Consider the following 23,488-nt stretch of genomic DNA (forward strand, 5'->3'; position numbering starts at 1 on the left):
TGTATCAATAGTAACTTAGGAAAATAGTATGACTTTCTTAAAGTCACACACCTATCATATGATCCCACTCCTAACTATTTATCCAAAGGAAATGAAAACATATATTCACACACTTGTACATTAATGTTTTGGGCAGCTTTATTTATAATCTCCCAAACAAGAAACAACACAATTATCCATTCATTTAATGGATAAACAAATTGTAGTATATCCACACAATGGAATATTATTCACCAATAAAAAGGAACTACTCATACCACAACATCATGAATGGATCTCAAATGCAGTATGCTAAGTAAAAGAAGCCAGACTCAAAAGAAGCCCGACTACATACTGTGATTCCATTTATATGACATTCTGGAAAAGAACAGACAAAAAGATTAGGCTACAGGTGAGAGGAGGGATTGACTACAAAGGGGCGGGGGGAAATTTTTGAGGATAGAACTGTTCTGCATCTTGGGCACTTCCCTGGTGGTGCAGTGGTTAAGAATCTGCCTGCCAATACAGGGGATATGTGTTCCAACCCTGGTCCAGGAAGATCCCACATGCTGCGGAGCAACTAAGCACATGTGCCCTAACTACTGAGCCTGAGCTCTAGAGCCTGTGAGCCACAACTGCTGAGCCCATGTGCCACAGCTACTGAAGCCTGCATGCCTAGAGCCCGAGCTCCGCAACAAGAGAAGCCACCGCAATGAGAAGCCCACGCACCGCAACGAAGAGTAGCCACTGCTTGCCGCAACTAAAGAAAGCCTGCACACAGCAAGACCCAATGCAGCCAAAAATAAATAAATAAGTTTATTTAAAAAAAAAAAAAGAACTGTTCTGCATCTTTATTGTGGTTTTACGACTGTATGCACTTATGAAAACTTTAACTCTACACTAAAAAGGTTAAATTTTACTGTATGCAAATTATACCCTTTATTTTAACAGAATTTGGGTTTACATTTTGTATGTGTTCTTTTTATTTCATTTTTTAAAACAATTAATTTTTATTGCATTTTTACTAAAGCATTAGTCTCTGGGGAATTCCCTCCTTTCACTGCTGAGGACCCGGGTTCGATCCCTAGTTGGGGAACTAAGATCCCACAAGCCACGTGTGGCGTAGCACCCCCCCAAAAAAAGAAAAATTAAAAGTATTGGTCTATGAAGATTTTTTTTTAAGGGGGGGGCGGTCCTTTCCTACAGATAAATTTGAGAAGCACTGACCTATACATATAACCCTAACTCACTTTACTTCTCTGGGCCTTCAATTTCTCATTTTAACTCAGAAATGGGTCAATATGGTTTCTAAGATGTCTTCCAACCCTAACCAAGAAAAATCTGTGAATATTCAATGATTTCTGGTTTCCTAAAGTGCCTACATAATATCTGACATATTACCCTACTCCTAATGTTTGAAGTACCATCACATTCTCCTGGTTTTCCTCCTACATCTTTGGTTTCTTCCGATCCTTCTCTGTACTTTCTTCTTTACCGTCTGTTAGATGTTAGTGTTCCTTCAGCTTTGTGTCCTGGAACAAAGGACACATCCACTTTTATAGCTTCAACTGCCATCAATATGACTCATCAGATGTCACTCTTCTTTCTAGACCCAAATATTCATTTCCCTACTGAACAGCTCCATTTGGAAGTCCCACAGGCAGCAACTTACCTAAGCTGAACTAATCATCTCCCCAAACCTCTGCTACTATTCCATACCTTCACAAATTGTATTATTATACACTTAGACATCCAAAACAGAATGCTAAGCTTCATTCTGACTCCTCTGAATTCTTCCCTTACCTTTCAGAGTCCACTTCTCTGCCACTAACTTATTTCAGGACACCAGCATCTTCAATTATTGCAACAGTCTTCTATTGATGTCTATGCCTACCTCTTCTCACCTATGGCCAAGTAGCTCTTTCTGAAAAAACCAAATATGATTGTGTCACTCCCCTAATTAAAACTTTTCACTGACTCCCCACTACATTCAGAATAAAGCCAAGATTTCTTAACATGAGTTACAAGGCCCTTCCTAATCTGGTACCCTCTTATCTCTTCAGCCCCATTTATTGCATCTCACACAAGCTATGCTCTCTTCATTTGGAATTATCATCAATTCCCTCAACCTACTGTCTCTCCTTTCTTGTCTCCATATGTATGCCTGTCCCTCTTTCCTCCAGGTCTCTGAACATGTTTCTCCTGCCAGAAACAGCTCCCCTCCAGGTTTTAGCTAAGAAATTATTTCTTCTGGGAAGCTTTTCTTGACCTCCCTCATTTATGCTACAGTAACAGCTCCTTACCATTATCCCAATGTATTACAATACCCATTTATGTGTCTGTATTCCCATTAACCTTTAAGCTTTTTGAGGACAGACACCATGTCTTGCTCATGGTAGTATCCCCAAGATCTGAACCATGCCTGGCACATAGTAGTCTATTAATAAATACTGAGTTTACTAGTAAGAGTCTACTCGCAACTCAAAAAAATTTATTCCCTCCCTAATTTCTGCTCAAACTTCATTAACACCTTTTGAAATAGTTCTTAAAATTCCAGAAGAGTTTTAATAACTAGATCACTTGCAACTACCTTTCTTGACACAGAGAACTTAAATACACTTTAATACTAACCCAAGAAAAATGTATTGTAGAAAGAAAATGGAAGTTGACTACAAATCCAAATACAACAAACACCAAGAGTTTCTAATTTAACAAATATGCATTCATTCAACAATTTTAAAAAAGATTAAACTAAAGGGGTTCTATAATTTCATTAAGTCCGTGAATGCCTACTATACACAAAGCTTTATGGAATGCTACACTAGCAACCACTTGTACTCTTCTCAGCCTCACTTTCTATTCCCTCACTTTTTGGCCTTACCTTCTGATTGTGTATTTACTTCTACCTATTCTATAGCATCTATATATCGCTCATCTCATGAATTATTCTGATTACATCTATGCATTTTGTATACATGTGGCTGGATGTCAGTCCAAGTTGGTGTTAATGGGATACTGCCGTGGTTCAAAACATTTTAAAAAACTGCTCTTTTGGAATTACCTTCAGATCCAGTGGCACATTCTTTCCTCAGGTTTTGAGAACTGATATAACTTCTGAAAGCAGTCAGCAGTCTAAGCCATGTATGAGAGCATCAAGGGAGATCAAACTGAGTAATACTGTAAAATGTGGTAGACTATAAAATAACAGGACTGGATTTCTATGTAGCTTGAAATAATGCTAATGGCATCAATGGTAAAGGTACATAGCTTCTCAGTGTGACCACTTCAAAGACCATCACTTCCCTTGGCTATCTGCTTATCAAAGGGTTTAATCATAGGAAAAATGTTTACGATGTAACGTTAATTGAAAATTTCAGAATTCTAAATTATGTACATTATGATCCACAATGTAAAAATAATTTTAAAGTAATTTAAAAAATAAAAATAAGTATGTAAACAAGAACTGGAAGATAATATGTGAAATAAATAATATTGCTATTGTGAGAATGAATTAGTGTTTCTTTTTTCAAAATTATTTCATGTGATATCTTTTTAATGTTTTTTAAAAGTCAGAGTCATCACTTCATACTCACATATAGAGAGAGAGTGTGAGAGAGATCTGTTCTATTTAGTGAGAAATAAAAGTTAAAATTCTTTCAATTTTCTCTTCTACTTCTAAATGCCACAGAAAAGGTAAGACTCACATTTTTGAAAATGCATTGCTTTTACCACAATGTTGGGCTTCCAAGTAAGTAAAATCTTTTTGAAATGAGAGCATAAACTCTTAAGGTCAGTTTCATTCATCTAGCAATAAATAAATTTCAAATACCTTTTTGTCATAAATACTACCATTTAAAATATTAGTGGGGACTTCCCTGGTGGTCCAGTGGTTAAGACTCTGCGCTTCCATTGCAGGGGGCACGGGTTCCATCCCTGGTCGGGGAATTAAGATACCATATGCCACACGGCCAAAAAAAAAAATATATATATATACGTATACATATATATATATATACACACACACACAAATTTTTTTAGGATATATGAAAGGGAATAAAGAGGTCAATCATGTGTTTCTAATATTTAATTACTATCTTGTAAAAAAATCATTATTATAAATCCATAATACATTAAGAAGAATCTAAGGTATTTTCGCTTTTACAGACCTCCAGATACCACTGTCTACTGAGGGTCTCCAACTTGATTCAGGAATAGAAGGGCCTGTGACCAGGAAACAAGCCATGAAGACTGGCACACAGAAACAGAATTAAAGCAATTAAGTGAGTCACTTCATCTCACCACATTTTGGGTTTTGTCTACACCTACCAAAAATGTTGCATTAGAAGGAATAATGTGAGACTAAAACAATCCGAGTTCCTAAAGTGGTAGTTAGCATAAAAAACTGGAATGAAATAGGTGGCATCTTAAACCACCTCTAGAAAATCTAAAGAACAGATAATGATAATCACTTCTATATGTAATTCACTACAAAGATTTTTCTATATAAACATAATACAGCAGTATTAACTTATATATACAATAATTTTCTGATTTTCCCAATAATGATCTGCTTAGACACTGGGAAATGCATTACATCTCTAATATAATAGTCCAATCACAATTTTTAAATATTAAGAAAAGTTATTCCAATTCTCATCCCAATTTTGTTACAAATTTTACTTTATCAACTTTGACTCGATGTTTCATGCCCACAAGCTAGACAATGCATCAAACATATAGTTATCGCTGCAAAGTAAAAACTAAAAATACCTTTAACTATAAAACGACAACTCGCAAACAACCGGCAGTGGTTAAAATATAAAATTTCACTTAACCAGATCTTGCACGTCAAACTCTGGATACATTGAAAATGGAAATGTTCTCTGCATCTAACAAACTACCAAATAATGTATAGATCTGCTAACATTCTGACCTCCTTACAAAATGACAAACTAGAACGGCAAAATTACACTCAGGCACATGTAGTACTCTTCTCTCAAATCACTCCACAGAGAACTTCATCATTTGCTCCGCCCTCTAATAACTCATGCAAAAAAAGTTCAGCACCATCACAGAGAACAAGACAGAGAGAATTCATAGAACGGCTTAGGGCCTTTCCTCCAGGCAGTAAGAGGATCTGCGTGTGCCCTTCGCAGGGGTCCAAAGGAAAAGAAAAACCGTGGGTTTGGGGTATACTGACATCCAGAAACTGATTTTGTCTCAAAGAAGTTTCTGCCGTCATTCCTATTTTATCAGCAGGAGGCCCTGGCGCCATCGTCTCAGTCTTTATTATTTTTTAATGGGGAGGTGGGAAACGCCACCGAGGATTCCTCCAGGCCTTTCCTATTAAGGTCTGGGGGGGGTTCCCCCTCATTCTTCTCTTAAAATCTCAGTCTGGAGGGTACTCCTCAGCACCCCCCCCCTTTCTGGCGGCCTATCCCCCGAGATCGGTAAAGGCGCTGCCGAACCCACCAGTCTCGCCGTTAAGGCGGGAGGGCCCGAACACGCCAGGGCCACAGCGATGGCTCCGAGGGGCCCAGAAAGGGGAAGGGCAGGCCAGGGATGGGGAGGAGAATGACCTGGCCAAGGAAAAACGGAATAAGGAGGTGAGGGGATGCGCTGCACCCCAAGGCTGCACAGAGAAGAGGCGATGATGATGAAGGAGGAGGGCGGTGGCCCGGGTGCGGCCCCCCACCTCTCCCGCCCCCAGGTCCCCGGGCCGGCGGGGGAGGATGAGCTCGGCCCATTCCCCGGGTCTGGGCTGAAAGGGGGTGGGGAGGTTTCCCTCCACACTGCGAGAAGACCAAGAACGAGGGTATGGGGTGCGCGGCGGTAAGGGGGTGTCTCCCGCCTGAACCCGGAGACCCGACGCCGTCGTCGCCTCTTCCTCAGGAGGGAGAACGAGAGCTGTGGGTAAAGCCCGAGGGAGGAATGCATGAAGGTAAAGGGAAGCCCAGGGCAGACCGGCCGCCCGCTCCAGACCCCACTCTCCACCTTCCGGTAACCGCGTCTCTTACCGGTGATGGCGGTGAACTGCTGAATTAACCCCTTCAGCGCCGAGGACGCCGCGGAGCCCCCGTGGGCAGCCATCTTACCGCCGCCGCCGCTGCCGCCGAACAACAACACAGACACACACGGAACGCCCTCCCCCACCTCGCCGCACGGTTTGCGCAGGCTCATTGACCGCCCCCAAGCTCCGCCCCGCCCACCCCGGCCCCCCGTGGCGGCCTGCGCAGGCGCACTTCCAGATCGGTCAGGGAGAGCTTTCTGCTCTCTGGGTTGGGTGCTCGGTTGCTGTCCGCCACCGCATCCTTCATTGCAACCTCTGGTGCCTTCCTCTCCAAGCCCTAAGGCTAGTCTCAGAGACGCGAAATTGCTTCCTAAGTTTCCGAAGGGCTTGGTAGGTAGTAGGCTATTTGCGTTTCAGCTTCACAAGCTTTATTAACAGACCCAACTGCCGATGACAGTATATTTTTTGTTTTTGCAACTCCAGAGCCCTCTGCTAGGTTTCCTGCAACTCCTATCAAAATACAAATCCTACATCGTTGCACTAAAGCGACTTTCGCACCTGCTCCCCAGCCTCTAAACTAATTGATTAGTGCGGCAGCCCATGCATCAGAAGTAAAATACCAGAACCCGTGGTCCAGTCCACTTTCCTTCAATAAATTTGCAACACAGCTTCCCTCAAGGTCTCAGTTTCCTCACCTATAAAATGAGAAGGTGTCATTTATGTAAGGAAAAAAATATGTATATGTATATACAGTATAGGAAAGAAATGTATAGAAAGGTCACTGGAAAGGTGTCCTCAAAACAATAATGGTTACCTCTAAGAGAGGGAAGCAATGGAGGGCATGGTGAAAGCGGACCTTGAGGGGGTTTTTATCCTTTATTTTTAAACAGAGGTGATATTAGTATGTTAACTATATGATTTAAAGTACTTTAAAAAACAATTACAGGAGTACACTCAAATCTGGTGATCCACCCACCTTGAACATAAAGAGACTCAGTTTAGGTTCTAGCCTCCCACCTCCCACCCACATATTTTGCATCTACACAGAAAAATGGCCCAATAAAAGATGAGATGAGTCATCTGGAGAACTGACCCATCCTAAGAGTCTGTAAATGCGCTATTGGGATGAATTAAAAAATAACCAAGTTAAATCAAAGTAACCATAGGGTTATATGATTGGTGTATAAGAAAGCAGACGCCTAACCAAGAGTATTGTCAGTTAAATGACAACCTCCTAGGTTGCTGCAGTTTTCTAGGTGGGTTGAGGAAGCCCAGGAACCAGTTGTAGATTTGGGAAGCTGTTTGGTTCACATTAACACAAAGGTGCAAAAATGGAAGTGAAAACCAAAGCAAGAAACAGTGTGACCTCTTCCTAAAGGCCTTAATCCTAAAGTCTGTGTCACTATAGCCAACCATGCAAAATGGGGTTCCAAATAAAATAGTCTCTCTACAAAAACTAGATGCAGTTATTTCTGTACCTCCATTAAATGGAGAGACTAACAATGAGATCTGTAGGTTTATTTCCAAGGTCTTAGGGTTCAGATATAGTGATGTCATTTTTAGATTAATCTTTTGAAAAACTGGTAAAGACCGTGGTATCCACAACTCTAGAAAAGATTTTGTAGAAATTAAAATGTAGGCTAAAAGAAAAGGAGGCAGGAAACTAATAACAAAACCTTGAAAATCAGTTTTGGATTGTTAAAGAATATGAAAGAGGGACTTCCCGCCGGTGCAGGAAACATGGGTTCCAGCCCTGGTCCAGGAGGATCCCACGTGCTGCAGAGCAACTGGGCCCGTGAGCCACAAGTACTGAGCCTGTGCTCTAGAGCCCCCGAGCCACAACTACTGAGCCTGCATGCCACAGCTACTGAAGCCTGCGCACCTAGAGCCTGTGCTCCGCAACAAAAGAAGCCACCGCAATGAGAAGCCCGTGCACCGCAACGAAGAGTAGCCCCTGCTCTCCACAACTAGAGAAAGCCCGTGGGCAACAACGAAGACCCAACACAGCCAAAAATAAATAAATAAATTTATAAAGAAAGAAAAGAATATGAAAGACCTTTAGAATCACAAGAAAATATATTTATATATATATCCCTCAAATCATGGAAAATATGTTCTTTAAAAAACATGGATTATCCTCAGAAAATTGAACTGCAAAAGTATTATACATTGAATGACGGAAAATTAAAGTTTTAGATGACAAAGAGCAAATACCCAAAGCTAAACATCAGTTACTATCTGAATTCTTTCACCAAATTGCACTAGGATTTTGTTTTTATTTTTAGGTCTGGTTTTAAGAGTCCCTGTCGCAAATCAATTTGTAACATGTTACTGTAATTGATGGGAATGACAGTAAATGAGCTAGAGGGGATATTCAAGATAATCTGATTCAACACTTCTATTTTATCACTACTGTCCTGAGAGAGAGTTTTAAAGAGTTGCTCAAGGTCACACAACGGTGGGGTAGAGACTGGAATCCAAATCCCTTGAATCCTAAATGTACTATACTTTGATTGTAAGCTAAAATGACAATATTTCTTTTATTTAAAAACCAGATAATTAGATTATGTAGCTTAAAAAAAATCCAACTATATGCTGTTGATACAAGATATACCTAAAACATAAGGATAAAGAAATATTAAGGGAAAAGTAAAAAAGACATGCAGAAGTACTATTAAGGAAATGAAAGGTGGAGTGACTATATTCATTTCAGACAAAATAGGCTTTAAAGCAAAATGTATCATTAGAGATAAGGGGGGGGGGCGGTCAATGACAAAAAGAACAAATCACCAGGAAGATAAAATAATTCTAAATCTGTATGCAACTAGTAACATGATCTCAAGTGTGTATAAAGAAAAATTAATTTTTAAAGAAGAAATGACAAACATACAATTATACAACCCCCATCTATCAGGCAAAAGTAGTAAAGATACAGAAAATAATTATTCTATTCAAGCACCTGTGGAACAAAATAAAAATTGACCACAAAGCAATTCTCAACAAATGCCAAAGAATCATGATGATATAGAACATGTTCTCTAAATATTGATCAGTTAAAAATTAGAAGTTAGTTTTAAAAGAATAACTTTTAAAAAACTCACATACTTGGAAATTAAAAACAAACTTCTAAATAAGTCGTGGACCAAAGACAAAATAAAAGTGGTGTATCATTCAGGGTTCCAACAGATAACAGATGGTCACTCAATTTTTAAAAAACAAATTTTAAAGATGTGGGCAGGATATATGGGAATCAAGGGACAATGGAGGATCTGGGACTAGAAACAGTGGAACAGTCACAACCTCTAGGTCCAAAGGGACAGGAGATAGAGGAGATACTGGAATACCAAAAGAGAATCTTATTTTCAGAACAGGCCATCTTTTAAGAAGCAGTGACCTTCTGTCAAGGGATGTAACCAGCAATCTCACAGAGAAGAGACCAGGAAAATAAATACCCTGACCTCGTTTTCCTTCTCCTCTACCATCTCTTGCCAGGAATTCCCACTAGCAGAACCCAGCTGGAAGACAGAGGACACAACAGCCTGTGGGGCAGAGAGCAGGGTGGAGAGGGGAGGAAGTGAGTGGGTCTGGAGGGGCAAAGGGAAGTTGATAGAAACAAATGGAAAGAGAGAAATATTTAAAACTGAATTGTCATGGAAATACATATCAGAATTTGTGGAATGCAGTTTTAACAGTGCCTAAAGTAAAAGTTTATAACCTTAACTGGTTATATTAGAGAAGGCTAGAAAATGAACAGCTCAATAACTAATCAAGAAGTTAATAAAGAAACAGCAGAGTTAACCTAGGGAAATTTGAAGGGGAAAATGCAGAAATAAATAAAATAGAAAACAAAATACAAAAGCTGGTTCTCTGAAATAACAAGTAAAATTTAAATCCTTTTACAAATTAGATTAAGAAAAAAAGGAACATAGCAGATACAGTGATTTTTAAACTAAGAGAATATTATGAACATTATGCCAATAAATTAGGAAACAGATAAATGGCAGTTTCCTGGAAAAATAAAATTTACCAAAATTGACTCAACTATGAGTAGACTTATGAAAATTAACAAAATTGACTTCACCACACAAATAAACAACGAGGCCCAGATGACTTTACAGGTGACTTCTACCAAGAAAAAAGAAAAAAGAAGAAGAAGAAGAAAAGAAACAGATGATCCCAAACTTATGCAAATTATTCCAGAAAAAGAAACAAAAGGGACAAATAGCTCTTTCTGAAAACAAAGCAGTAAATGAAAGCTCAGCCTCACTTATGGTTAACTGAGATAAAAATGTTATACTGAACCAAAATTTAGAAATCCAATAACACAGACACATATGTACATACATGTACACATTTATTTTTTAATCAGATTTATTCAGGAATGAAGGTATAATTTTACAGTAAAAAGATCTTTCAATGCAATCACGATAGTAGAATAAATTAAATATGAGAAACCATTTGATCCATGTGATCAGATACAGAAAAACATTGGTATAAATCAATATCCTTTCACAAAACAAAACTAAAAAAAAATATCCTTAATGCTCTAGGTAGAGAAAAAAACTTGCTTAACCTAATAAAGTATATTTACTAAAAACACAGAGTAAACAGCTTTATAGCTAATAATAAAACATTTAAAGTCAAAAACAAGATAAGTGGGCTTCCCTGGTGGCACAGTGGTTGAGAGTCCGCCTGCCAGTGCAGGGGACACGGGTTCATGCCCCAATCCGGGAAGATCCCACATGCCGCGGAGCGGCTGGGCCCGTGAGCCATGGCCGCTGAGCCTGCGCGTCCGGAGCCTGTGCTCCGCAACGGGAGAGGCCACAACAGTGAGAGGCCCGCGTACGGCAAAAAGAAAAAAAAAACCAAGATAAGTATGCACTCTATCACTATTTCTATTCAGTGATATACTAGAAGTCCTAGCCTTAGCAGTAAGACAAGAAAGAATATATTAAAAATTTTTAAAGAAGAAAAAAATTGTTATTATATACTCTATGACTATTTACATAGAAAAATCTAAGCAAACAGACAAATTTTTGAACCAATAAAAGAGTTCAGGGACATTTCTGGATATAAAACTAAAATGCATATTTTAAAACTGTGTTCCTAAAGATGAGCAGCAAATAGTTTGGAACTGTAATTTTTAAAATATCCCATTCACGGGACTTCCCTGGTGGTGCAGTGGTTAAGAATCCACCTGCCAATGCAAGGAACACGGCTTAGAACCCTGGTCCAGGAAGATCCCACATGCCACAGAGCAACTAAGCCCATGCACCACAACTACTGAGCCTGCTCTCTAGAGCCCGCATGCCACAACTACTGAGGCTGCGTGCCACAACTACTGAAGCCCGCAAGCCTAGCACCCGTGCTCCCCAATGAGAGAAGCCACCGCAATGAGAAGCATGTGCACCACAACGAAGAGTAGCCCCTGCTCACCGCAACTAGAGAAAGCCCGCACGCAGCAACAAAGACCCAACGCAGTCAAAAACAAATTAAAAAAAAAAACCCCATTCACAATAGCAACTAAAAATATAAAATACGTTAAGTATAGATCAAGAAAAATTCACAAGGTCTTATAAAGAAAATAATAAACTTTATTGATAGGCATTAAATGCCTATGTAATTAAATAATTAAATTATATTCATGTATAGGAAGACCCAATGTTATAAAGATACCAATTTTCTATACATTAATCAATAAATTCAGTGTAATTCCAATCAAAATCCCACAGGATTTCTCCAGTATTTTAATAAGGTGATTTTAAAATTCAAAAACAAAGGATCAACAATAGTCAAGACACTTTTAAAGTAGAAGAACAAGGTGGAAGTGTTGCCTACGAGATATCAAGAATTATTATAAAGGTACAGTAACTAAGACTGTGTGGTATTGGTGGGGAATAGACAAATAGAGTACAGAATAGAGATTCCAGACACAGACACAAACGTATATGGACACTGTGACAGAAGCAACATTACAGATCAGTGAGGGAAAGGTGGACTAAACAATCAATGACCCTGGGACCAAATAAAATTAGATCCTAACCCTATATCAGATACAAAAATAAATTACAGATTTATTCAAGATCAAGTAAGAAGAGCAAAACTTTGCAATTTTCATAATAGCATATGTATAGGGGCTTCTCTTAATGACTTTAAGTCAAACTGCTTTGCACAACTCAAGGAGGGGATGCTATGCACTTAGTACTCCAGGGGGTGCCATTCACATAGGCCAGAAGGTGATTGGAAAGCCCTGAAGTTGTGGATCAGGAGGTTCTGATCAAGGAAGGGAAAAATTTTCTTAAAGGAAACATAAAATCACAAACCATAAAGGCAAAAAAGTGATGAATTTGACTACCTTAAAACTAGAACTGTCTGTAATGTAAGGGATGAGATTTGAACCTAAACAAAAGGAGCTGACAGGAAGGTTGAGGAGTGGTGTATACTGCAAATATAAAAAGAAAATCCAAAGAATAAAAATATCTAGTTATTTTTTCATCTTTCAGGTGGGCTGAGTGTTACTGTCACCAAAAAAGGTATATTACGTTGTGGGACAGGCATTAAGTATTATGTATTCTATCAGGAAATTCCTACTCAGCTGGCTTAAATAATAAAAGTTAGGGCAGTGTCTATGCCCAGTACCACAGGGCTCCAGGCCTGCTTCTCTCTTGACTTTCCCTCATCTGTCTGAGCTTTGTCTTGAGCTGTTAGCAGGAAAGCTGCAGCAGTTCCAAGCATCACACCCCAAGATACAATAACATCCAGAGGAAGAAGAGCCAACTTATCTCTTCTGCCTTTTTTTTCTTTTTTTTAATTGAGAAAGAAAACATTTCCTAGAAGTCCCTTGAGAGACTTTCCTTCAAAATTCATCGGTCTGAATTGAGTCACAATTCTGTTCCTGAAGCTGTCCCTGCCAAGGGATATGAGATAAACATAACTGGTTTAGTAAAGCATATGGCTTTGTGGAGGAAGGTGGACACCTCCCTAAAGTCTGGTGCTTTTAGGAAGAAGGAGGGGAACGGGTGTTAATTAGGTAATTGTCAGAATCTGCTCCATTCATAAAGCTTCACTCTGAGCATGATGAAATATTCTTCTACTTCCTTTGTTCTGATTTTACCTTTACCTAGAATCCTTCTGAGTGATACTTAAATTTTCCAGGTTCCTTCATACCAGGAGAGTGGTGTAGGAATATGTTGGTCATTGGAAACTTCTGTCTCTCAATATGAGATTTAAAAACTGGTATTTTGGGGCTTCCCTGGTGGTGCAGTGGTTGAGAGTCCGCCTGCCGATGCAGGGGACATGGGTTCATGCCCCAGTCCGGGAAGATCCCACATGCCGCGGAGCGGTTGGGCCCGTGAGCCATGGCTGCTGAGCCTGTGCGTCCGGAGTGAGGGGCCGCGTACCGCAAAAAAAAAAAAACAAAAAACAAAAAAACTGGTATTTTGGTTTAGGGTTAGAGTTTCCTGTTCCTATGTTTTTTGCTATTTCCAGAATATTATGTAAATAGAATATACAGGGTAGAGCCTTTTGAGTCTGGCTTCTTGCACTTAGCATAATGCATTTAAAATTCATCCATGTTGTTGCCTGTATCAGTATTTCATTCCTTTTTATTGCTGAATATAATTCAGTTGTAAGCATGTACCACAATCATTTTTGCACTCATCAGTTGAAGGGCATTTGGGTTGTTTCCAGCTAGGGGCCATTATGAATAAAACTACTATCAACTCATGTACAAGTTTTTGTGTGAACTTAAGTTTTCACTTCTCTTGGGAAAATACCTGGGTGTAGAATTGCTGGATTGTATAGTGCATGTTTGACTTTATAAGAAGCTGATAAACTGTCCAGGGATTTTTAAATTTCATTTTGGGGAAGATGTCTGGCAATCATCACCTCAACCGAGAGATCAAAGTTAATTAATATTACTAAGAATGGGGCAGCCTGATATTTTATATTCCTAATGTGATATGTTAGGAAATACACAGCATCACCTATGACACATTCTTGGCAAAAATGTTAAGCAAACTTCTAGGCCTAATTTCCAGACTACAAGAAAGATCAAGAAATAAGTTAAAGGACTCTATAAGGAAGCACTTAGGCAAATCCGGAATATGGGCATTCACAAGACAACCATACTGGTCTCTTCAAAATGTCATGTCATGGGCGGGGGCAGGCAGGTAGTGGAAGAGGGAGAAGGCAAGGGGATTGTTCTAGATGAAAAGGGAGTGAAAAGGAAAACAGCAAAATCAATGCCTTCATTGGATCCTAGTTATAAAAAAACAAAAAACGAAAAGAAAACAGCCATAAATACCTTTTTTTTGGACTTCCCTGGTGGTCCAATGCTTAAAACTCTGCACTTCCACTGCAGGGGGCTCGGGTTCCATCCCTGGTCAGGGAAGATCCTGCATGCCACGCAGCTCAGCCAAAAAGTAAAATAAAATAAAATAAGTTTAAGGCATCTTTGGGAAATAAAGGTAGAGTTTTTTTTTAAAAGAAAACTTTTTTTCTGCAAACTGAAAATTTTAATACAGACTCAATATGAGATGACATTAGGCAATTATTAATTTTCTTAGACGAGATAACATTGTAGTTATGAAAAAGTGGTTTTTATTTCTCAGAGATGCATTCTAACATATTTAGGGGTAAAATATTATGATGTCTGCAATTTACTTTTAAATGGTTCAGCAAATTTAAAAACTATAACAGAGCTATGATAAAATGTTAACAATTGTTGAATCTAGGTAGTAGTATACAGGTGTTCTTTCAAATCTTCTGTATGTTTAAAACATGAAATACCTTAAAAAAGCTAATTATTGTATTTTTTATTTCTATAAGTTCTATTTATATTTCAAATCTGGTTAGGTTTTTTTTTTCCTTGGCCACGCCGTGCAGCTTGTGGGATTCCCAGCTCCCCGACCAGGGATGGAACTCAGGGCCCTGGTAACGAAAGCGCTGAGGTCCAACCAGTGGACCACCAGGGAATTCCCAGTTAGGTATTTTTTTTAAAAAGCATTTCTTGTTCCTTGCGGGTGCTTTCAAGCTAGTATTTTATTTCTCTAAACATGATAATCATAGTTATTTTTTAATCCTTGTCTGGTAATTCCAATATCTGAAGACTTTGCACGTCTGTTCATTCTGTCTGTTATTTATCCTGTTTCTCATCTACTGTGACTGGATTTCTCTGTGTATGCTTAGATTTTTTTTTTTAATGTGAGGTGCTTATTTTTTGCAAAATGACTTATGGGAATTCTTTGAAGTTCAAGATGAAATCACATTTCTCTAAAGAAGATTTACCTTTGTTCCTGCCAACCATTTAGAGGCACTACTGTAAAAAACTGATAAATAGAAACCTCAATTAAATAAGAATCTTGAGACCAGAAGGGGGAGCTCTCATTCACTGTGTCCATAGCAGAGCCCAACAGGAAGAGGAAAGATTTCTTTCCTAGCTATGACTCAGCCAATGAAAAGCCATGGACTCCTTGTTTACTCTAGCCCTCCCAACTTCCTTTTCCTCTCTATAAAAGCTTTTCCTTCCTTTGCTGTGTGGGAACTGACACATGGCTCACCATATTCATAGGCCCCCAGCTGCAGTTCTCTGGTGATCCTGAATAAACCCATCTTTGTTGGAGAAATATCTGGCAGTCTATTTGCTTTACGTCAACACTACCATGGCAGGAACAATTTATAACTCTTTTTTTTTAATTAATTAATTAATTTTATTTATTTATTTTTGGCTGTGTTGGGTCTTCATTGCTGTGTGTGGGCTTTCTCTAGTTGCGGTGAACAGGGGCTACTCTTCGTTGCAGTGCGCAGGCTTCTCACTGCAGTGGCTTCTCTTGTTGCGGAGCATGGGCTCTAGGCACATGGGCTTCAGTAGTTGCGGCACATGGGCTAAATAGTTGTGGCTCGCAGGCTCTAGAGCACAGGCTCAGTAGTTGTGGAGCACAGGCTTAGTTGCTCCATGGCACGTGGGATCTTCCCGGACCAGGGCTCGAACCCGTGTCCCCTGCATTGGCAGGCGGATTCTCAACCACTGCACCACCAAGGAAGCCCCAGGAACAATTTAAACTAAGCTCATGAGGCTTTCTGAACCATGCAGATGATATGAACTGGGGCTGCTAATCAACATGTGAGAGCAGGCCTGGGGCTATGGCTTCTCAGAGACAGTTCCTACACCCCATGACCCATCACTCAGGCAAACTTCCACGCAGGCAGCCCCACGGTGACATGGGGTGGAAGAGTTATTTACTTCTGGTTCTCCCTCATCAGAGGGGTCCTAGTGTTATGGGAGTGTTTTATACTGTACTCCTGGGCTAAATTGAGTCACCTTCAGATTTGCATGTTGGAAGTCTAACACCAAGCACCTTAGAATGTGACTGCCTTTGGAGATGGAGACTTTAAAGAGATGTTTAGTTAAAACTAAGTCCTGGGCTTCCCTGGTGGCGCAGTGGTTGAGAGTCCGCCTGCCGATGCAGGGGACACGGGTTCGTGCTCCGGTCTGGGAGGATCCCACATGCCGCGGAGCGGCTGGGCCCGTGAGCCGTGGCCCCTGAGCCTGCGCGTCCGGAGCCTGTGCTCCGCAACGGGAGAGGCCACAACAGTGAGAGGCCCGCGTACAGCAAAAAAAACAAAACAAAACAAAAAAAACTAAGTCCTTAGGGTGGCTGTAATACAGTCTTCCTGGTGTCTTTATTAAGAGGAAATGTGGACACAAAAGAAGACACCAGGGATGCACGTGCACAGAGGAAAGACCGTGCGAAGACACACAGAAAAGGTGGCCAACTATAAGCCAAGGAGAGAGGCCTCAGAATTAAACCAAACCTATGGGCACCTTGATCTTAGACTTCTAGCCTCCAGAACTGCAGGGAAAATAAATTTCTGTTGTTTAAGCCACCCAGTCTGTGGCATTTTGTTATGGAAGGCCGAGCAAACTAATACCACTTCCCACGTTGCATGACCCTGACCTTTGACTTCTTTACTCTAGACCCCAAGCGGCTGTGAAATTGCAGCTCATGTTTGCCACATCTGGCATATGCCCTCGAAAAGAGGAGACTTCAGAGCTCCCTCTTCCTTTCTGAGATTCCACATTCTCTTTGGCTTTGGCCCAGTAATTCCTCACTATCTTGTCATCTCTTTGATGGTTTTAAGAAGTTGTGTTTGTTTTAAAATAGTATCCAGCATTTTTAGTCGTTTTCTCTGGGACAGTCTGTCCAAACACCTCCCTCCACAGATCAGGTTTGATGGAGCTGCAGCTCCACTGTGGGGAGGAGTTAATGTACTAAAAATGTCAACAGTCCCAATAATGGAAGGCTTCAAGAAGGAAAGGGGGAAAGAGAGGGAGGCAAGTGGACAAAGAGGGTGGGGAGAGAGTGGGAGAGGAGAGAGAGATGAAAGAAAAGCAAGAAATAATAGATCAGATGTCAAAAGAGGGAAGGAGATGAAAAAGAGGGAAAAGTGAAGGACAACCTCAAGCCTTCAAGTTTGGGAGGAGAAAGAATGGTGATTTCTATCAAGAAATGTAGAATAGAAGTGAATTTTCCGAGAATGACCATGAGTACTGTTTAGAGTGGTAGTAAGACTTCAAAGGGTAAGACAGGAATAACATTTTCAGTCAGATGACAGTTACCACATGGTAAGTATAAATCTTTTTTTTTTGGCTGCGTTGGGTCTTCACTGCTGCGCACAGGCTTTCTCTAATTGCAGTGAGCTGGGGCTACGCTTTGTTGCGGTGCGCGGGCTTCTCATTGTGGTGGCTTCTCTTGTTGCGGAGCACGGGCTCTAGGCGTGCAGGCTTCAGTAGTTGTGGCACACGGGCTCAGTAGTTGTGGCTCACAGGCTCAGTAGCTGTGGCTCACGGGCTTAGTTGCTCCACGGCACGTGGGATCTTCCCAGACCAGGGTCGAACCCATGTCCCCTGAATTGGCAGGCGGATTCTTAACCACTGCACCAGCAGGGAATTCCCTACCATTTGGTAAGTATAAATCTTAGTGTACAAACTCATGTAACGAAAAATGCAATTTTATTATTTCCATAACTCAGTTTAACTTTTATTATTTCCAGACCAGGGAATATTCATGTGGTCTAGGGGTTGGGTAGCCATCATTTAATCTCCCAAACGTATTGCCCATACCCTGAGGTTGTTTGTGGTTTTGTTTATCCTGTTTCCTACTTTGTCATTGGCATTAGTTAGGAAAAGTTATCAATAACAAAGGTTGACTACAAGTGGCTTAAGTAATAGCAAGTTGTTTCTCTTACATAACAAGATGTCCAGGGGTAAGCAGGCTGGTACTGGTTCAGTGAAGTCAGGCCTGATAACGCTTAGCTTCTGCATTAATAGCTGTAGGTTCTCTTTGTGAATTTAGGAATTGTCCATTTTTACCACAAAGTAGTAGTGGTGGGGGCCAGGGAGAGAAATGTTTGCACTTCCCTAAACTCTTAGCAGCAATCTTAAGGTCCTAAATAATTCCTCCCCTGGGTGCCAGGGGCTAGACAGTACTGTAGAGACTAGCTTCATCCTCCAAAACTCAGTTTCTCACCACCTATCCAGGCCACCAATTTTACAGCAGATTAAGAGGTACACCAGTTCTGGAAGGGTTTTGAGTGCCTCTCTACTTTGGCAACTGGGGTTAGTGCCATTGAAATTACTATTCCTTTCCTAAAAAGAGGCTCAGTCTTTTAGAAATTCCCCCTGGGACAAGGGCATTATAATAACTGTAATAGTTTCCTAGGGCTGCAGCAAATTACCACAAAGTGGGAGGCTTAAAACAACAGAAATGTATTCTCTCACAGTTTTGGAGGCTAGAAGTCTAAGATGTCAGCAGGATCATGCTCTCTTGAAGACTCGAAGGCAGAATTTATTCCTTGCTTATCTCTTAGCTTCTGGTTTCACCATCAATCCTTGGCACTTGGTTTAGAGCTGTATAACTCCAATGTCTGCCTCTCCCATCACACAGCGTTCTTCTGTGTGTCTCTGCATTTTCAAATGGCCGTTTTCTTGTAAAGAAACCAGTGATATTGGATTAGGGGCTTGAAATAATCCAGTATGACCTCAACTAATTATATCTGCAATGACCCTATTTCCAAATAAGGTCACATTCTGAGGTACTGGGGGTTAGGACTTCCAACATATATGTATTTTTTAGGGGCATGTAATTCAATCCATAACAGTGACCTCACTCCTCTCTGATTTAGGAAATTTAATCATAAATGCAAACTCTAACAAGGAGCCCTCTTTTATCAATCACCCTGTGTCTGTCAAGGAATTTAATCATTCTGTAGGCTTCTTTCATACTTGGTCTCATCACTGTCCACTGGTTATTTCTGAAATCAGCAGAGACTTCTGAGGGGTCACATCAGTTCTACACACCAAGTTTCCAATCAGATCATGGTCTTTGTCTCAGGATGGCTCAGCTCTAATCCTAGTCTAGGGTTAGTACTCAGTCTTTAAGCAGATACGGGTTACCCCAGAATTCTAAGACATCCTAGATGAGCCCCACAAATGGCTGATATTAATCTTTGTTTTTTAAGTTGATACTAATCTTTCTTTCTTTGCAGTATGCGGGCCTCTCACCGTTGTGGCCTCTCCCATTGCGGAGCACAGGCTCCGGACGCGCAGGTTCAGCGGCCATAGCTCACGGGCCCAGCCGCTCTGTGGCATGTGGGATCTTCCCGGACCGGGGCACGAACCCGTGTCCCCTGCATCGGCAGGCAGACTCACAACCACTGCGCCACCAGGGAAGCCCTGATACTAATCTTGAATGAGAAGTAGTTGTACAATATCTTTACTCTTCTATAATTTAATTTAATTTCTACTGAGCCCTTGTCATCTGGGATGGTAAGTTTCAGTTAAGTTGGTTTCCTCATGTTTTACCCAAGTTGTGCCTAAGTTCTAGAGTGTCTTGATTAGTTCCCCTAGGGGATATATGTTGTCCTTGGTTGTCATCTATTCATACCACCATCTTTGAGATATTGGCACAGCCTGTCTGGTGCTTAGTGGCCCCCAGGCATTGTAGGGTTCTCCCTTGCTCCCATCTGCAGGATTCCTTCGGGTCCAGAGGCCCTCAGGGCTACATGTCTGTGTCACTCTTGAGCATACAGGAAATGCCTTACTGCTCCTATTCCACAATGGGGCAAAGCAAGCTCTAAGGTTGTCTGCTCTATTTCCATGTTGTTTTGGATATGTTTCTGAGACATGCATAGATCTGGGCAAAGGGTCTCCTTCTCTAGGGACACATACTGCACCTGAACTTGTAATGCTTCTCCTTCTTCTCCCCTCTACCAGCCCAGAGAGTCTTTATTTGGGCTGAGGTCAGGGAATCCTGTCTTACTCATGTAGGGGAGGAAGAAACTTTTTCCTCTACTCTTAAGTTTAGTTATTGGGGTCATGAGAATTAAACTGACAAAAGACAGTTCAACAGAAGAAAAAAAGTTTATTTTCACATGCAATGCACATAAATGCAGGAAAACTCAGTGATGAGTAATTCAGAGGAGTACTTAGAATTTGGGGCTTATAGACCATCTTAGTAGGTAAAAGAGAGGGAGAAAGGCACTTACAGGAAGATAAATGACTTTTTGGAAAGATTTTTTTTAATTGGGGGTTTTAGGAGAATAAACAGGATATAAAAAAGTCATAATAATCTTTGTCTATATAGGTATGAGTGGTCTTTGTGTCTACTTCAGGGCCATAAAATTTCCCTGGAGAAGGAATTTGGGGTAGGTTTTATTCGTATTCTCCCTTCTGGGAGTAGGTCTGCCCTGAAGAGTAATTTATGGCAGCCTTATTTCCAAGACATTGATGCTTTGAGTCACATAAAGAGGCTTTGAGAAGACTATTTTTCTATGTCTGTTGAATCTCAAATGTCTTCAGCTTAAAATAATCTTTATACCAAGTAGCATATTTTGTTTTTGTTTTTGTTTCTTGCGGTACGCGGGCCGCTCACTGTTGTGGCCTCTCCCGTTGCGGAGCACAGGCTCCGGACGTGCAGGCTCAGCGGCCATGGCTCACGGGCCCAGCCGCTCCGCGGCATGTGGGATCTTCCCGGACCCGGGCACGAACCCGTGTCCCCTGCATTGGCAGGCGGACTCTCAACCACTGCGCCACCAGGGAAGCCCCCAAGTAGCATATTTTGGGTTGGCAAATTCTGATTCCCTTCACTCAGCATCAGGTATTCTTATAAATATATACTTCTTGTGTTGAGTTCTCTCTGGGGAGTAGATTTTGAGACTGAAAAGCATAGAACTTCTTTTTCCTCTGCTTCTTCCTGGGTGAATCTTTCCTGAAGGAATAAACGTCCAATAGGCCAGCTGACTAAATGTGGGAAGGACCAAATAATGCAAAGACAAGGTAAAACATTGGTTACTATTCCAAAAACCTATCCTGACACACACTTGCCATATCATTTCGTATCCTCAACAACTCTGTGAGGAAGATCTTTTTGTTTCTGTTTTACAGTTGAGGAAACAGAGAGGTTAAGAAGACTGCCCAACCAGAAGCAAAATTTGAATCCACATCTATCTGATCTTAGAAAATTCTCCATTTTCTCCCCTCACCTCAGAACCCGCTCCAATATGATTTCTGCTCACAATGCACCCAATCCACTTTTACTGGGGTCACCTAAGACCTCAAAGCTAATTCCTATAGACATTTATCAGTCTTTATCTCAACTGACTTTTCAATGGAATTTGGCATTTCCTTACTCCCCATTCTTACAACAGTCTCACTCTTGGCTTCCTGGGACCACACCTGCTGATTTTCGACCTATCTCTCTGGTCCTTCCCTCCTCTTCTGCAGTTTATTCTTCTCTACCAGCCATTCACTGTGTCCTGAGACTTGCCCAGGCCCACCACTCTTTCCCTCTGTAGGAAAAGGGAAATCTTACCATACTCTCAGCTCTAATCACCAGAAATAAGTACGATTTACAAATTTCAGGTGTTATATAATCCTTATATTTATTTTATATAATTTATATTTAACGAGGCAGCACATTTTGCTTGAAAGAACATGGGCCTTAGACTCCAATCTGGATGCAAATCCTGGCCTTTTCCACTTACTATCAGAATGCCCTTGGGAAGTGACACCTGCCCCGATCTCACGTTCCTCCTCTGTAAAATGGGGCATGCCATCCCTTTACTGGGCGCCTAAAACTGCACACAATCCCTTCCTTTTTTATTATAAATCAGATCCTAGCTTATTTCCTTTTTGAACAGAATAGAAGAGTGAGTCTGAGTTCAGTATCTAGAGTCAAATAGTCCTGTATTCAAATCCTGACTTGGCCTCATTCTTACCATCTGACCTTGGGCAAATAATCTCTTTGAGGTTCCGTTTCTTTCATCTGTAAACTAAGCACAGTAATAGTGTCTACCTCATAGAATTGTTGAAAGGATTAAATGAGATATCAAGCACACAGTGCAGTGCCTAGCCCGTAGTTAGTTTTCAGTAAATGTTAGCTCTTGAGAATGTGATCGTGTCTTACCTTTATGCAATCATATTTCAATTTTGATTAGTTGGGACTCTATACTTGTCCCCAAACAAGACTTAATTTAGAGGTGATGAATGAAATTGAATAGGTTGAGGCTCTTGGCACACATTGTAGCAAGGTTAATATCAGAATAAATTATAATCCTGAGTGTGACTCATAAGACTACCTTAATCCCAAACCCTGATATTTATGCCTGCAATTAGGACTTTAAAAATATGTAATGATAAGTTGATTTCTTTTCTTTAGAGTAAGGGTGGAGAAATTTAATTGTTTCTGAATTTAATTAACATACTTATATTTATACCAAAAAGCATGTGATATTAATAGTGCAGCCCTTGACTGATGTCCAAGTTATAAAAGGATACACACAAAAGACCACACAGTCTCTTTCTTCCATGATACTGCTGCTGTAGCCCCCTCACCTAGAGCCCCATTACCACAATAAGCCCTGCTAGACATTTACAAGAACCTGGAGATGCACAAACCTGAAAGGTGTTTTGAAAAGCAGAAATTCTGGAGAAAGTAACTTGAGAGGGAGAGCAGATACTGGTAGCATCACAGGCAAGGTCATTTTTCAACAGCATTTTCAGGAATGTTCTGAATTTTAACTTTTCTTCAAAGAAAATGCCTGGAAATGCCTGGAAACCTGTCATTGAAATTAATAAATAATATTTTGAATACAATAGGTAGTTATATAATAGTACATGGGAATAGGTGTCTTTTCCTCCTAAATACTGGTTGAAAATAACTAAAATGAGAAATGGCAGGGAGAGAGTAGAGGAAATAGATGACAGTCTCCAAACTTAAAGTAAGGCTGTTGGGACTTCCCTGGTGGTGCACTGGTTAAGAATCTGCCTGCCAGTGCAAGGGACATGGGTTCGAGCCCTGGTCTGGGAAGATCCCACATGCTGCGGAACAACTAAGCCTGTGCACCACAACTACTGAGCCTGTGCTTTAGAGCCCGCAAGCCACAACTACTGAGCCCGTGTGCCACAACTACTGAGCCTGTGCTCTAGAGCCTGTGCTC

General features: G+C 40.7%; 1 protein-coding gene across 5 annotated transcripts in view; it reads right to left on the reverse strand.

Moving 5' to 3' along the window:
* UBXN7 (UBX domain protein 7) overlaps nt 1-14,405 on the reverse strand; it is a 76,455-nt gene extending 62,050 nt beyond the window's left edge. The window contains exons 1-2 of one of the 5 annotated variants that reach the window (XM_030859589.3): nt 5,997-6,024; nt 1,404-1,511 (exon numbers count right to left, since the gene is read on the reverse strand). Coding sequence is in view for 2 of the 5 variants with exons in the window: in XM_060298216.1 (XP_060154199.1) it covers nt 14,295-14,367 (73 nt within the window). In the remaining 3 variants the exon portion in view is untranslated. Of the gene's footprint in view, nt 1-1,403; nt 1,512-1,782; nt 1,906-5,996; nt 6,126-14,294 lie in introns of those variants that run through there. The other 4 variants (XM_060298217.1, XM_060298216.1, XM_030859580.2 and 1 more) reach the window with 4 other exon arrangements.
* Nucleotides 14,406-23,488: the final 9,083 nt, after the last annotated feature.

The sequence above is a fragment of the Globicephala melas genome, chromosome 4, assembly GCF_963455315.2.
Source record: "Globicephala melas chromosome 4, mGloMel1.2, whole genome shotgun sequence".
Taxonomy (NCBI): Eukaryota; Metazoa; Chordata; class Mammalia; order Artiodactyla; family Delphinidae; genus Globicephala; species Globicephala melas.